This window comes from Columba livia, chromosome 2, assembly GCF_036013475.1.
Source record: "Columba livia isolate bColLiv1 breed racing homer chromosome 2, bColLiv1.pat.W.v2, whole genome shotgun sequence".
Lineage (NCBI taxonomy): Eukaryota > Metazoa > Chordata > Aves > Columbiformes > Columbidae > Columba > Columba livia.
The window spans coordinates 69,255,155-69,271,109 of record NC_088603.1 but is presented as its reverse complement, the minus strand read 5'-3'; the positions used below and the strand labels follow the sequence as shown (position 1 = coordinate 69,271,109).

Here is a 15,955-nt window from a genome sequence, read left to right as displayed (position 1 = left end):
GGTCAGGTTTAGAGGTTTAAACAAAGGGCCATCTTGGTTATATATTTCACTATCCACAGATGCTTGAGCAAGCAGAAAATTTGCTGATTAGTTTTCCTAAAAATCCTCTCCGCAATTTAGACCAGGCGGAGCTTTAAAGTTTATATTGAAGCTGTTTCTCAACACAAAACCATGTCTGGGATAAGCATAATTTTGAATGGTAGTAAAAGACTGCTTAGGGCCTAAATTAAAATCTGAATAATTTTAGTTGAAAATCTGATTTTCCTGCAAAGCCCAGCTGGATACATGACTGCAGATGTGTTACGGGAACTGTTATTTGTTTGGTTCACATGCCAGACCGTTCTGTATTTTTGAGGTTCACTAGAAGCAGCTGCTGCGCTAAAGCTCCCCAGTTTAAGAAGGACAAGGGATCACTGGAGAGAGTCCAGCGGCAAGCTATGAGGATGATGAGGGGCCTAGAGCACCTTTCTTATAAGGAGAAACTGAGAGAGCTGGGTCTTTTCAGCATGGAGAAGAGAAGGCTGAGAGGGGATCTCATCAGTGTTTATCAATATCTTAATGGTGGGTGTCAAGAGGATGGGACCAGACTCCTTTCGGTGGTGGCCAATGATAGGATGAGGGGCAATAGGCACAGACTGAAGCACAGGAGATTCTGTCTGAATATGAGGAGAAACTTCTTTACTTTGAGGGTGCCAGAGCACTGGAACAGGCTGCCCAGAGAGGCTGTGGAGTCTCCTTCTCTGGAGACATTCAAAACCCGCCTGCACACGTTCCTGTGCGATCTGCTCTGAGTGAACCTGCTTTAGCAGGTGGGTTGGACTAGATGATCTCCAGAGGTTCCTTCCAACCCCAAAAATTCTGTGATTCTATGTTTGCCTCTCCTCCAGGACATGGAACTGTTGTAGCTATCCTGGACCAGACAGTCCAGTCCAAGGAACAAACTGGGATGCTGAGGAAGCAGAAGTACCTTTGCCAGTAAGGCACCATCAGAAAGTACTTAGATTTTCAGCTGATACTTATGAGTTTTAAATTTTCACCAAAAGCAAGCACTTCCTACCAAAATCTTCTAACTAATTCTCATCTAAACTCTGTCTCAGTGGTGCTTCACCCATTTTCCCAGGGATGAACAGAGTATCTGCCCGCCTTGGTCTGCTCTAGTCATTGCCACAGGCTTCTTTATAGCATCGAAGCACCACCCCCTCCCAGGGGCTGAGTGTTTAATATCAGCAGGGAAGTGGAGAGCAGTCATTACATGGTAACTGAGTCGTGGCAAACACTCCTTATGGTTTTATTGCCTTAATTTCTCAGGAAAATGAGTTATAAGGCGTATTATCATGACTGATACCAGGAGATGTGTCACACAGGAAAGAGAGCTTAAAGGAAGAGATAATGTACCCTACAAATTAGCCGACATCTTAATGGAGTCTAGTACAGGAATTTTAACGGTGTAAAACTCTTACATTTGCTTCTTTGGGTAGGGATTTTCTATTTAATATACCTTCAGTTTATTCACTCATTGATAATACTGTATTTAATCCCATTTTATAAATCTGGTTAGGAGAAAGATAGTTCTCTCTAGACCCTGCAGTCTGGATAGCAATATCTGGGCGGATACTTGAGAGAAAGTGAACCTCCAGGCTTATAAATATTATTTGCTTATTGTGCAGTGACATAAGGAAAGGAGGTAGTTCATTCCTGCCCTTTGCTAACAGTTAACTGGCAGAAGCAAATACAAGATTTTTCTTCTCTGTTTTTCCCTTCCAATTGTCTATACTTGGCATGGGAGTGCAAAGAGCCCCAGCTAGCCTATACTTCATTAATACTGCTTTGCTATCATCATTATGATTGGGAAAGGCAAGCTAAATTAAGCAACGCTAAGACTTTACTCCCATTGAATTTTCCTTATGTCAAATTTTATAGCTGATGTAAATCAGTGCGGTTCTACTGGCTTCGCTCGTGCTCATTTATGCCAACTAAAGAGCAATGTGACAGGTAGTTCTTTGTAGCAGCTGGCTTCTCACATGCCCAGTTCAGATTTACTCCTCTCTTAAAGCAGTCTCTAGGGTGGTATGAATCCAGTTGCAACTGAGTAGAAAGATTTGCATCTACAGAATAAATTCCAGTTGCTCAAGAGGTTATGCCTCGCTGTGCTTAGAAGTTATTTTACATCAGGGTGACCTATGTGATCAGGAACAGCTGTATGAGCATGGCTGGGTTCCCTGATGTGTTGGCGATGTTCTGGACACCTCACCATACTGCTGCGTGCCCTGTGGAGACCACCTCTGACCTGTTTGCCCATTTAGTCCTCCTTTTGGGTATTGCATACCAGGTGCCACCATTCAAGCACTGGAAGGCTGCTAGGTTCTGCCTCTTGTATCTGTAAACACTCAGCAAGCCTTGTACTATATCCAGTCATTATACTTACAGATGACCCCGTACTGAGCTCTGAAATCTTCTTGCCCTCTGGGCAGAGGCAAAGGTGAATTCCTGATACCCAGAAAACACACAACCCACCACCATCCTGTTCACCCTATGAAGTGGATAGCATTAACCATCTCTTTCTCAGAGCTTATCTACAGCAAAACGAGAGATGAAGGAGATAAAATGCATGAATCCTAGTAGGGGACAGCTGAGGCAGCAAGGAGCACCTTGCTTCAGAGGTGCTACCACATACAAGGGCTGCAAGAATCTGACCCACAGCCCACAGCTATTTGGCCACTGTCCTGAGAGCCCTCCAGGTATGGCCACACTGCTTACCCAGAGCAGGGTAAGCATCACTGTGTGAGCTCTTAATTTCAAAGTGTTTATTATTGCCTGGGGAGATGTACGGCCAGGTTTTTTCCTTCAGGACACTGCCACATTGACCAGAAACTTACCATTCTGAGATCTCAGTTTGCTGGGCAGATTCCAAACAGTAGCATCCATCAGTGAAAATGCTTTTCTCAGGCTTCCTGAAGAGATTACACCCCCACTGGCCAATACCTTGAGTCTACAACAACTGGTTTTGCACAGTTGTCCCTCCTACCCCCAAACTCCTACTCACGCACTATGATGTGCCACGTCCAGGCCAGCCCAGAGCAAATTCAAAAAAGAAACCCAAACCAAGCCAAGAAACACCACACAATATCCTTATGAAGAGCTGCTCAGTTCTTGTTCTATAGCGCTAGCACAACGAGTGTGGTGCATTTTGATTATGCAGGGAATTAATTCAGAAAATTGGTTTGCTCTCAAGTTTATCTTTGTAAATGTGGGCAAACTGCTTTATTTGTCACTGACAATCTCATTTGGGTATTATTTTTTTAGTGAAATCCTAGCAAGGCTTTCTATATGACACCATAAATCTTAGGAAGGTTTTCTTTGTAGTAAAACATTTATCAGTGTATTTACAAAACTGCTATTAACAATATTGCAAAAACATATGAAGTGTAAAACAGGCAGTACATTGCAAAACACAAATTGCAAAAAAACCAAACTTTCCTATCCTCTTGAATGCCTGAAGGGTGTTGCAAAACTGCATGGGTGGCACAGTGAGGGTCAAGCACATTCACACAGGAGATTTTAGATACAGAAAGTGCTGTTAAACGTCATTGATTTTTAAAGCCTGCTTGCCTTTTCCTAGGTTAGACACCGATGCTTGTGCAACTTCATGAAACAGCCAGAGTTACCTTTCTGATCAACAGCAGCACCACACATCCCACTCAGTTATTACGATTTTCACAACCAGGTCTTGTTCTTTGCTGCTGCACCAGACTCCTTTCTCACCTCTGTTTTCTCCTGTTTATTCCAATTGTGCTGCTAATGAGACACTTGTTTCCTGACCTCTGGCCTCTTGACAGCCTCTCTGCAGCCCCTGTGATGCTAAATGAAATACGGCACAGCAGCAATCCAGCAATCAAAGCACTGAAATCAGCCTCTGCAAGATAGGTGGCCATCATTAATATTTTTTATTCTGGGCAGCACAGGCGGGAAGGTAGAAGAGGGGAGGTGTCACACCTGGTGTTTGCCAGGATCACAACAGCACACTGGAGATTGTATACTGAAATTTGGTGTGAAAAAAAGATGTATTTTGCAGCCATGATGACAAAGCAATAGCTCCTTACATTCTTGATTTACAGGATCACTAACTAGTATCAAGATTTTGAAAGATGGTAACGTTAACAGCTGTTCAACATCTGGCAAACCTAGAAGTTAAGAGGCAAGGAAAAAAAAACTAAAATGAAGCTTGTGGAGCTGCTTATAAAGCCCAAAGATAGTTTGGGGGCAGAAGTCACTATGGCAGCAAGACATTAAAAAGAGTGAGAGACCAAGAAAATAAATAATTGTGAGAGCTTGGACGCAAATTGCTGAGGAAGGGTTTGGTTTGATTGAGGAGCTGAGCAGGAGCAGGCTCAGTCAATTCAGAACGATTATGGAAATGGGGGTGTAGCGGCAGGTCATGGAGATTAAAGCAGACACTGGCACTGGAGGCCAGGCATCTCCACAGCTTTTATTCATTACCTTCTTTATCCTCCAGCTGTGCTCCACCGCTTGCAGTGGAAGGACTAGTCCTGATTTTGTTACACCATAAGGGTACCTTATCTTTTCCTGCCACCTAAGTCTTGCTATTAATATTTCTTGGCTTTGTAAGAGTCCAGAAGTGATTGACAATCCATGAATTCAGATAGCTTCGGATCTCCAGACTGTATCTGTCAAAGGTATCGTGGCCTTTTCTGCAACGCTTGAAAACGTTGGTCATTTAGGCAGGAGCACTCTGCAGCCTGAAAAGGGTGAATCATGGGATCCATAAAAAAATTTTACTCTTGAAGGGGAACACAGGACACAGGTATTCCTGGCTGGCCCTACCAGGCAGCATGGGGAAGAATCCCACAGTCTATAGGTCTCTGAGCACACAGGGGCAGAGGGTGAATATAATACCCAGGGCATACTTGGAGAAAATCTCTGTCTTCTTGTCTGGAAGCAACGACACAGTGAAGTGAAAGCTTTGTTTAAATGCATCCAATTCATTACAGGTACCCCAGTAAACACATGGGAGACCTGGTCATTTTTGTAAAACACTTATGTAGACAGATAAAACTTCTGCCTTTTGTTATTATAGAAATATTCCAGTGTGAACTGTTGTTGCCAGAACTGTTAGCCAAGACCTTCAATCCCCGTTTTCTTGGAAAGGGGAGGACCTTTTTGGGAGCATTCTTTTCAGACTAATTTCTCCTTTTACTTGTTGTGTGATGTTTGTTTCTATAGAGGAGTCTGCCCTTAACATCTCTCTGATGCATCCTCTTGAAAAGCATCACGTTGTATAACTCAGTTCCTGCAGATGCACATGGTGGGGCTAAGAGTGGCAACTTCTTCTCTTTGATTCTCGTGTGCTGCTAGAAACCAAGTAGTTTTAATTGCTTCATAGTCCTAAGGTGAATTCTCCCATTAGCAACAGCTACTGTATCTTAAAGGTGGTAACAGCAAGTACTTGAATAGCACTTTCTGTCTTCAAAGTACTTTGCAGATGTTCTTTACTTCTGAATTAAGGATGAGTTTCTGTCCCTTTCAACAGTTTTCCAGTGAAATAACTATTCAATCTGCCATGGGAAAGAGACAAAGCTAATGACTCCAAATTCTTCACTGGAACAGGGCCATTTTCTGCTGGTTTGCTTTCGTGGTGTAAAGTGGCCTCAAAGGCTATGTGGCTGGGTATCACTGCTGGTGTAAATCTTCAGGTTACATGAAGTCAGATGCCTGTAGCTAGTATAGGGGGTGGGCTCCAACACACCCTGTGTGCCTTAGCCCTGTGACCATGCACGACATGAGGGGCAGAGGTACCAAACAGACACACAGGTGAGCTCTTGGCTCTGGAGGAGGCTGGGAATGTGTGTGTATCTCTGAGCCATGGCTCGGCCCCTGTGTTGCAAGGAGCTGTTGTCAGACACCCCTTATCCAACCTTGCAAAGGAAGCCCCGTCTCAGTGAGCTTCTGTGCCCCGGGTCAGAGGAAGCATTCCTTGCAGAGGATGAAGCCATGCAGCTGGCGTTCTTATCACATTTCCTATCAGTATGCAGTAACTTGCAGGGGAGCTGATGAGCCAGCTAGCAGAGACTGGGCCCTCCAAGTTGGCAATGTCCGTGAATGACCACATCTAACGCAAGAGGAGGCTCTGTCCTGTCACTGGCATCATTGACAAAACTCCCATTGACTCGGAGGAGAGTATGAGGAGGCCCAACAGTGTTGACTTCTGATGTCATCTCCATGGTTTACTTCGTTTTCCAAAGACCCTTTTGTGCTTCTCTCCCTTGCTTTGTATTCTGAATAGTCAGACCATTTCCACAGTCAGGGTTCCCGTTTTATTTAGATTGCCTTTGTTGTGACCCTATTACTTACAGGTTGACTAGCAAGTCACACTGATGCTTCAGTATAAGATTTAATAAAAGCCATGAGAGGAGGAGGAGGGAAGTAAACGTGCAGAGGAGGAAGACTGCTATTGTTCTGCCCTCGGCGCTGCCAAACCATCCCTTGTTTTTTCTGCGGACTGTCTGTGCGTTCAAACACTGTTTGAACAAACGGGGCGCAGGCAGGAGGCTGACGAGAGGGCAGCAGGAGGGTTAGCTGGGTCTTAGCTAAAAAAACTTGTGCGAGTCAGGAAGCAGGAATGGGAGGAAGGAAATTAAGTGGAGACATCTGTATAGCTTAGCTTTCAGCAGCTCTGCCTGGGGTAGGGGTGGGAGAGTCATGCCTAAGATGACATAACGTATTTTGTCTTTCGTGAGCTGAAAACAGAGGAAACTGTGAAAGCGAAGCATGGTTCGTGTCACGCATGGTCCGGGTGTACCACGTACATAATGGAGCAGTGTCGGTGCTTTCTGCTCTGCCTTTCGCACCCCGAAATAACTTGTCAAGACAGAGAACTGAGGAGGATGTGATATGGTTCAAAAACTGATCTTGGGCTTTTTTCACAGACGACTGAGCCAGAGGCCGACTGCTGAAGAATTGGAGCAGAGGAACATCCTGAAACGTAAGTGCTGATACTGCTGACATTTAACCTGAATCCAGCTATTTTGGGTTAGTTTAGATATATATTGGGTGGTTCTTTTATAAAACATAAACTGTTCTGTACTTGCATCATTAATAGTAATAAAGTGCATCATAAATACAAACAAGCATGTAAGTCTGTAGCAACATCCAGAGCTACAGAAACAATTCTTTAAAATCAGAGTCAGTAAATTCACAAGAATGAACAGTCTTTGTGGGAAAAAAACCCAGATGCTGAATCTCTTTTGCAAGTCCTGTTCCAAATAGAGGGTCAGTCATTCTGGAAAGCCTTTATGCAGCTTTTACACATATGGGCATCCTGTTATAAGTTAGTAAAGACATTAGGGCATGGCTTGGTTAGTTTTTCTGAAAGTCTTCAGAGCAACCTAGACTAGGTGGCGCCTTTATTCAATTAAAAAAAGAGACCAGTGTGACTCAGGATTATTTCCCTGAAATATTCCCCTAAAACTCTTATTTTAAATCAGGCAAAGACTTTCTGGTAGATCCTCACAATGTGAAATGATATTTTAAAGGGACAAAATACCAATTAGAGACCCTGGTCTATGTTAGTAGATACATTGCCACCAGCAGGACTTAGTGTAACAAAAATATCATAATGTTATGAACGAATAGGATGAAAGTTGCAGTTTATTTACTCACATTGAAGCGGTCTGAATATTAGAAAAATGGTTGTTACTTTGGAAACAGAAAACAACAGAAACAAGTTCGTCCATCTTTCCATAAATCCAGGGAAATTTAAACAAATTCCTACAGAATAAAATATTTCTAAATGATATCTTAAAGTACGATAGTGTACCTCCTTAGGTAGGTCCATAATTTACTTTCTCTGTTGTTCAAATAACTGGATTGTACAGAACCATAAAAATGTGGTCGCAGAAGATTAATTCTCTGAAAATTAGCAGAATTGGTTGATTAAATACTTTAAAATCAAATTCCTAGCAAGTTAATGACAGCATTAAGGCTCAGCGGGGCTTTTTCATCTGTTCGTGTTATTACGTGTGGCAGACACAGAGAGAGAGAGAGAGACAGCCCTGTCAAGGCAAAGAGGAGACCAGACAGCAGAGCAGCGTGGGTGAGCCCGGGGCTGCCAGCAAAGCCATTTGTCTGGGGATATCCCCCTGCTGATAGCGGTGCTCCCACTGTGCTGCCCGTACCTGGCAGCTGGAGGAAGTCAGGGGCAGAAACTGAGGAAGGAGGTGGCACATCCAGATGTGATTGTCCCACAGGGATGTAACAGAACAGCTGGAGGACAGGGAACCTGCAACGTGACAGATGCCAGGCTCAGGGACAGAGGACAATTCTCTGTGTGGCTCATGTTGTCATCCCGGGACTTGCCACCAACGTGACCCAACATGTGTCACGCACCACCTGGCACTGGTGTGTGACCAGTGAACACCACCCTGGCACTGGTGAGGGTGGCTGGGCGGGAGGTGGGGGTCTTGGGCAGCTGCTTTGGCAGCAGTGTTTGAACCAGCACCTGTAGAGCCTTGCAGAGATTCCTAAAGGTGACATTGCCAAGCACAGCAGTCATGTAGCAACCTGAAGATGTCATATATTTCAGAGAATTTATCCCCTGAGTCACATTAGTTTCTTTTTGAATTGAATAAAGGCTCTTAAATGACATGGATGTGCTTGAAAATATTACCCTGAATCCAGAACTGTATTGTATTTCCTAAGTGGAATTTTTGTAGCTTGGTTCCTAAGCACAGATCTGCCCCAAAACATGTGTGTCTGGGTAGACAAACAACTTCATAATTACAGGAAAAAGTAATGTGGTATTTCCAAGGCATCCCAATTTTTGATGAAGAACAGTGGGAAAGGAGCAAACAATTAAAATAGTTACATAATTTTTTTGAAAAGTACAAAAATGCTCCACCCTTAAAGAAATAAATAAAAGAGTGTCTGTTTGTATATCACTTTCTGTGCTTTCCATAGAGTTCTGAGGAGAATTATAATAAATATAATGGAGCCTAGAGAAAGACAGACATAGGAAGCAAAATGGAAAGAGTGTAAATTCTCTGCATAAGCAGGTCAAGCAATTTGCAAAAGCCGAGTTCAGAGCACAGTCACTCACACAAAAAGAAAACTCAGCAAGCTCCCAAGCAGACTAAATAGGATTTGCTCAGCTGAAACCTCCTGGATGCAAATGTCATGACTGGTACCATGATGTTGCTGTTGCATGTATGACTGCATTATTGCCCACTCTGATGGGAAGAAATGAGGCCAAATGTGGTTGGACAGCCAGTCTTTACACATGAAGTGATGACTTCCTAGCTCTGTGCTGCCACAATAATTATGAGATGGTCACCTCCATTGAATTACAAGGGCAAAGCATCCATTGTACAAGTTCCACTGCTTGCTGGTAGCAGCAGTAAGATTACAGCAGCCACAGCAAAGAAACAGAGAACAGGGACACACTGGTGCTTGAAGGGTCCTTCACTGGAGTATACCCAGTTCACTGCCTCTTGTTTAAGTCAAAGGCATGAAGTCAGAGGAGTCCAGACCTGCAGTGTCAGCATGAAGGCTTAGGAACACTTTTTGCAGTTAATACTTGCTGACCAGCTTTATGAGGAAGGATGCCTCAATCCCCCTCTCCCACCACCCCCATGCCACTTCTCAGATGGATCCAAGTAGTTCAGTTGTCAGCCTGGCACACTCAGAGTTGCATAAATCCCTCACAAAAAATCATGCTTAGTTGGTTCTGAGGGTCTCAGACTGTACTGGTGGACATTTCAGACTGGCACAGAAATAAGGCCTGAAAATCGCACCCACCCTCACACACAGGTCTAGAGAAAGAGAGCATCTCCTGAGCACATAAGATAAACTGAAGCAACAGTTTTGTAGCTTCACAAGACTGACATGACTTAACTAACTTTTAAGCATTAGCTAAAACAAAGTCACTTTCTGGTTTCAGAGGGGAATGTTTTCCTAATTCCCGGGTTTTACCCAACTAACTGTCTCTGAAAGTGGGTGGCTGGGCTGAGAAGTGAGGAGAAAAGAAAGACATCCTATGACAAGTATGAAAATTAACTAAGTTTTATACGTAACTCCTCAGCTGGTTGCAGTTCTACCCTGACCCTGCGTGGGCTTTGTTTAGCACTGTGTTTCTCTGGCTTAATCTTGCAAGAATTTATTAGTGGCTCTGTTTCTGAGAGCAGACATTTGCAGGACCAGCTCCTTCAAATTTGAAACACAAAGGGAAGAGGAGCAATTGCTAGAAGAGAATCCAGCCCAGTAGGGATATGAACCATTGAAAGAGGAAAAACATATCCGTGTAGGTATTCCAGTTATCATTTCCAAAGTCATTTGTGACCCCCTGCTGTCTTCTGTTCTTTTTACTCCAGTATCAGTTTCTCCAGAAAATGTACACAGTATTTTTGATAAGATGGTATTTAAAGATCCAAAGTATATTGTAAAACATCATAACGTTAACTGGCTCTTTGTCCACTTCGGTGAAGATTTCCCAGTCACACTGAAGTCAGTGAGCAGTCATGATAGACCTGTGAGCTCTACGGTCCTGAGCAGCAAGACACCTGGCTTCCAGCCTCCTCACCTGCTCAGAGATGTCTGTGGTTTCTGGACCTTAGATCTTATTTCTGTGCGGTGAAAGCCCCAATTTGGAATGTGTTGGTTTGAAACTTCACCTCTCCTCCACTGTGTGCAGACTTCCACTTGCTTAGGGCCTCCTTACGTTATTTTTAGCTTGTCCTAGTTGCTTAGTGGGAGTGCTGAGCTGTGCTCACCGGGCAGAAGAATTTACTGGTGGTTTGTTGCTGCTGCTCTGCCAGGGCTGCCTGCTTCTCCCACAGGATCCATGGAGAGGAGCGTGGAATTCCCACTTGGGTTTACTTCAGTCCAAAGATGGACAATTTAAATCAAGCCACCTATCCCAGCTGGCCTTTGAGGTCCATAATCTCCCCTCAAGTGAGTTATTCCTGCCTGAGCTAGTCCTAGTTTCTGAGTGAAGAACAGATCACGATGGGGACACAGGGTGCTTGTAGGAGAAGCTGATCAGTTGTGTTTTCTCTTGTCTGCTATGCATGGGTGTGATTGGAGTAAGGAGCAATTCAGCCATCAACAAAACAGTGGAAATTTATCCTAACTGATTTAGGAGCTGAGTGCAGAGAAACATGGACTTTCAGTGACTTCTAGTAAAGTTCAGTGCAAAGACATGCATGAAAACCTGCTCTCAAGTTGAAGAAGTGTTAGTGTACGTATATGTTATTGTCCTCTTGAAGGACAGTGGTTGAGGCTTGCCCTGGTAAGAACTTGTAATGTGATCTTTTGACTTAATGTTGAAAGTGGATTGCACTAGGATGTGCTTTTATGCTCCAGTGTGATGCTGTGAAAGCTCATGATGGAGGGGCACTCTGTCCTTCCTCTGCTCAGGTTATGGAAAGTTGCGGATTTTGCCTGGCATCCCAATTCTGAATTTTCCTTCCATTCTCTCCTAAGAGTAGCTGCAGAGAAATTATTCAGTGGTGGAAAAAAAAGGAAAATTCCGTGTGTTTTTTTTCCAACCATTGACCTTGCAGCCTTGCAGAATCCAGCCGTATCATAGCTGAAGCCCCTGAGGCCACCAGGCCTGTGGGCAGGGAGATAACAGTTTCTGAAGAGCTGGCTCACTGCCTGGCCCTTCTAGAAAGTGACACACATGAAGAGGTGCCAACACAGGGAAAGGAAGGAAGCTGTAGAGGTTTTATGAAGTGTGTGAAGAAGTACAGTAGCTACGGATCAAGGAAGTTCACCAACTCCAGAGGGACGTGCTGCGCACCAGAGAGGTCCTGAAACATTCATACTCTGATGGAGAGGCTTATTTTGTTGCATACTGTGCATGCCTGATGAGTCCACAGCCTGAGATCTTTGTAAATCTTTTACAGCCCGGAATGAGCAAGAGGAGCAGGAAGAAAAACGAGAGATAAAGAGAAGATTAACACGTAAGGTGAGAAGCAACTTTGATCCTATTATGACACTACTGTAACTTTCTCCATACTGCACAGTTGTTTGCCTTTTTCCTTTTGCTCAGCACCATTTTCAAAAGTAGAGGGTGAAACAAGTCTCAAAAGAAATCTTTAAAAGAAATCACCAATGTTATAGGGTGCAAGTCCACAGACAGGTAAGGAAACTATTGCCAGTAATATTTTGAAGCTGGACAAAAGAAGATCTTGTCTTTACACCAAAAGGAGCTTAGAACCATGAAGGATACAGAGCCTAGCATTGGTCTAACCCTGCTCCCTATCAATGTAATGGCTTCTGCAGCCATTACAAAGAGAGAGCAAAGTTGAAACAATGCTGATTGCTTTTGAAAACTGCACCCAAAAAGGCATTCAATTGAGAAATTAACTTTTTTCTGGAAAGGTAGATTGTCACTTGAGGCATTTAAACTAAATATGGACAAGCACATGCAAAATGTTGTATACTGCAAAAAACAATCTTGTATTGCCAGGGAAGGACAAACACAACGGCATATTTTTGGTTTGGTTTTCATCCCATTTGAAAGTAATTTACTCTTAAAACTGAAGAACAGTCATTTCGGATACAGACATTCAAGTTTCGCAGCTGGTGTAAATGTCTACAGATGCCTCAAAATACAAAGCCAACAATCCATCCTGTTATTGCAAATGCACTTTATTTCACCACTGACATATTTCCTAGCTCCAGAGGTAGAGAAAGCCCCATAAAAACTTGCAGGCTTGTGAAGCAGTACCAGCCCTTTCCTTTATGTTTATAGGTGGTTCAATCTTATTGACCTATGTCACCACAAGCTTTCATGGTTAAAATAATGACAAGGAAAGGGCTGTAAATAGACATGCAAAGGTTGCATTCAGAGAGCTGGATTATTTTCTTTCATGGTTAAAAATCTCACACCTTGTTCTCAGCTCACATAAATCAGCAGAGTTCTCCGTCATGAATGGGGTGATACTGCTGTTGTCTGCAGGAGCTAAGAACTGGGCCCAGAGAGCTGTAGTATTATTTTTAAAACGTTTAAATTCCTGACAATGATTGCAGGGATGTTCTCACATCCTCTTATAGCACTGCCTGGAAGATCCTAACTGCATTGCAGATGTTTCATAGAGCTTAAGCTTTGCACAAAGGCTGCAAATACTATTTTACCAGGCTTTCCATTTCCCTCTACATTGAAGGGTAAACACATGCAGGAATCCAATCCAAAGGTTCATGCCATTTGATAAACAGCTGCAGTGGATAAAAAGCAAAGCTGCCCATACCCAATCTGCTGCCTAGGAAATGGAGGTTTGCTAACCCAGCTGGCATTATCGCTGTATGGTTCCATCCTCCACTGTTTTGTAGGAAAGGTACAAAGCACGTGAATTGTCTGTTGCAGACAGAGGCTACAGCTCCTTGCTAAACTAACACACCCCGGCTGCCACAGCATCACGGCAGTACCTGCTCTCTGAAGCCTCAGCAGTCTTTCTTTGCCTTGGTTGCACTTTCAAGTCAGAACAGCAGTGAGAGCAGCGACAGTCCGAGCCCCTGGCAGTCCGCTCCTTGATGTTCATACCCCCATTCCCAGTCACATTCCTTTTAGCCTTTTTTAGCTCCTTCCCAAGAAAATATTTTTCTCCCCCATGTTTGTGAGGTGGGTAGCAACATGATTTAGCATTGTTTTATTTTGATCATCTTTTTAAACTGTTGTAAATCGTTCTAGTGACATATTGTAATTTTAATGAAAGAACCACAGGCATGGTTCAACAATTTTTTCTCTCACCTACTAAATATACTGTCATAAAAGCTGAGAAACCACTAGAGGAAAGAAGTGAATAAAGCATGCAAGTGGATAGATAACAACTAGAAATGCCAACCACCTAGTGAATCCTGCAAAAATTGTTGTTATTCCCCAGCTGTGTCTTGCATAAGCATGTCCCAGGTGTGTCATTGTGTCTACAGCAGAGCGGCAAACTCCTTCTGTCGATTTGTATTGAAGTCTTATTACCAAATGATTTTAAACCTCAAATCAAGCAGGAGTTTAATTGAGCAGGGCAGGTGTTTTGCCAAGCAGACCTTTCAGGCTGCACTGAGATTTAACGCACACACATGCCCACAGGGTAAATTCAAGATAAGGAAAGTTCCACTTTGCCGCCTTGTAACCATCTGGAGTTGTTACTAAGAAGGGAAGGGGGTTCTGCAGAAGCAGCTGAAAAGGCTTTTGACCTTGTACTGTAGAAACTGCTACTGTCCCCAGTTCTTTTGGTGGCATCATTCCAACTCCAAGGGAACAACCTACACCATCCATTAAAAAGCTGTTCTTAAAATTCCTTCAGCACTGACATTTTGTTATAGTATTATGATGATAAGTTGTAGCATGACATGCTGTAATAAGTAAGATTACCTTCCTAGGTCTAGATGCCTTATTAAAGTTAGCAATAAATATCCAGTTGAATTCCTCATCTGGACAGGCAATTTCTAAAAAAAAAAAAAAAAAAAATAGAAAAAAAAACAGGTGACCTATAGCAGGCTGCCCCTTTAAGCACTTTTCATCCTCTCAGACTCATGTAACTCCACATTAACTGGGGATAGGGAGTAGCTGCCACTCAAAGAACAGAAAGGAGGCGGATACTGCTTGGTACAGTCCCTCCAGCCCAAAGAAGGAGAGATGAAGTGTATTTGTCTGTCACCTACAATGCCCATGGTTGGGTTTGCACATCCAGCCACCCCGTGCTCCTTCTTCCTGCCCACCAAGCAGCTTTGTTTGAGTGGAGGGACATGTGGATTAGGAGGGTTTTTCTCTGAGCACTGTTCTTCGCCCACAATGTACAGAGGCCTTCTTGGAGAAGAGTTGCCTCCACAAGGAGGTAATTCTGGGCCCCCAGGTATTACTACTAAGAATTTATCCTCTCTGAACCATGGCGAATTTGGCCAGGCACCAAGGCAATTAACACAAGCCTGAACTCCCCATGAGGATTTCCATTACAGACAGAGAGTCATAGCCTGGATTAACACAACAGGCTACAAATCAGCTGCAAGGAAGAATAAAACCCTGCTTTTCTTACCTTCTCTTCTTTCAAATAGCATCATGCTGCCCATTTACTGCTTCCTATCTCCCATTGTCAATAGCTAATTTTTCCCAGCAGTCTAGCTTGAAAGCTAAAAAAATCTCATAGCAGTAATAACAACAACCAAAGTGATGAGGTGTGGCTGTTTCTTAAAATCCGTGCAATAATCTGAAGTCTTTACTCCCATTAAATTCCTGCCCCGGTACAACTTAAACTCTCTCTTCATTGGAGAGCAAGCTGATACCTCACTGGGAAATGTTTTGCTTTTCAATCTTTTCTTTAATTGACCTCCGCTGGCTTGCATCAGCACAGACTGTTCAAAATAATGAACTCTTGAGAGAGGTGGGACTCATCAGAGGGAGCTGAGAGGAAGGCAGGAGAAAAAAGGTCACAAAAGAAAAAAGGTTAGCGGCTAATTTGGATAAGCTGCATTTATAGTCAGAGGGAAAGGTCTTTGGGGCATTTTCATTGCATCCCTCTCCTATGTCATACCACAAAAAGGTGGGGAGCAAAGGAGAAGGGGGGTCGTGTGCACTGCTAGTTAATATCTGTACATTTTCACCTTGGATTCTTCCCTAAATAACAACCATAATATTTTAATGGGGTAACAGAGCAGGCAACAATGAAGTGACAAGACAACAAGCTTCATTGTGACTGAAGTGGAGCAAACTCAGCATTTGCCAAGGCTGGACTGACAATAGTATGTCACCCTCCACTTTACCTGCTGGCAGTGCTTGCATTTGCTTCACTTCCCATACCAAGAAGAAAGGGGTTTGTGTTAAACATTCTCTTGCAAATTGGCTTACTGTCAAAGCTTGAAATGTGTCCATTTTTATCTTTAGTGATCCAGAATATACAGAGGAAAACTTGACCTTCTATGACAAGACATAGGGGGTCCTGTCCTC

General features: G+C 43.4%; 1 protein-coding gene across 12 annotated transcripts in view; it reads left to right on the top strand.

Annotated features, from left to right (window-relative positions):
* Window positions 1-15,955, top strand: part of PHACTR1 (phosphatase and actin regulator 1) — a 333,399-nt gene that overhangs the window by 301,895 nt on the left and 15,549 nt on the right. For all 12 annotated transcript variants that reach the window (XM_065052406.1, XM_065052404.1, XM_065052402.1 and 9 more), the window contains 2 exons: window positions 6,945-7,000; window positions 11,919-11,980. In XM_065052406.1, coding sequence (XP_064908478.1) covers window positions 6,945-7,000; window positions 11,919-11,980 — 118 coding nt within the window. The remainder of the gene's footprint in view (window positions 1-6,944; window positions 7,001-11,918; window positions 11,981-15,955) is intronic.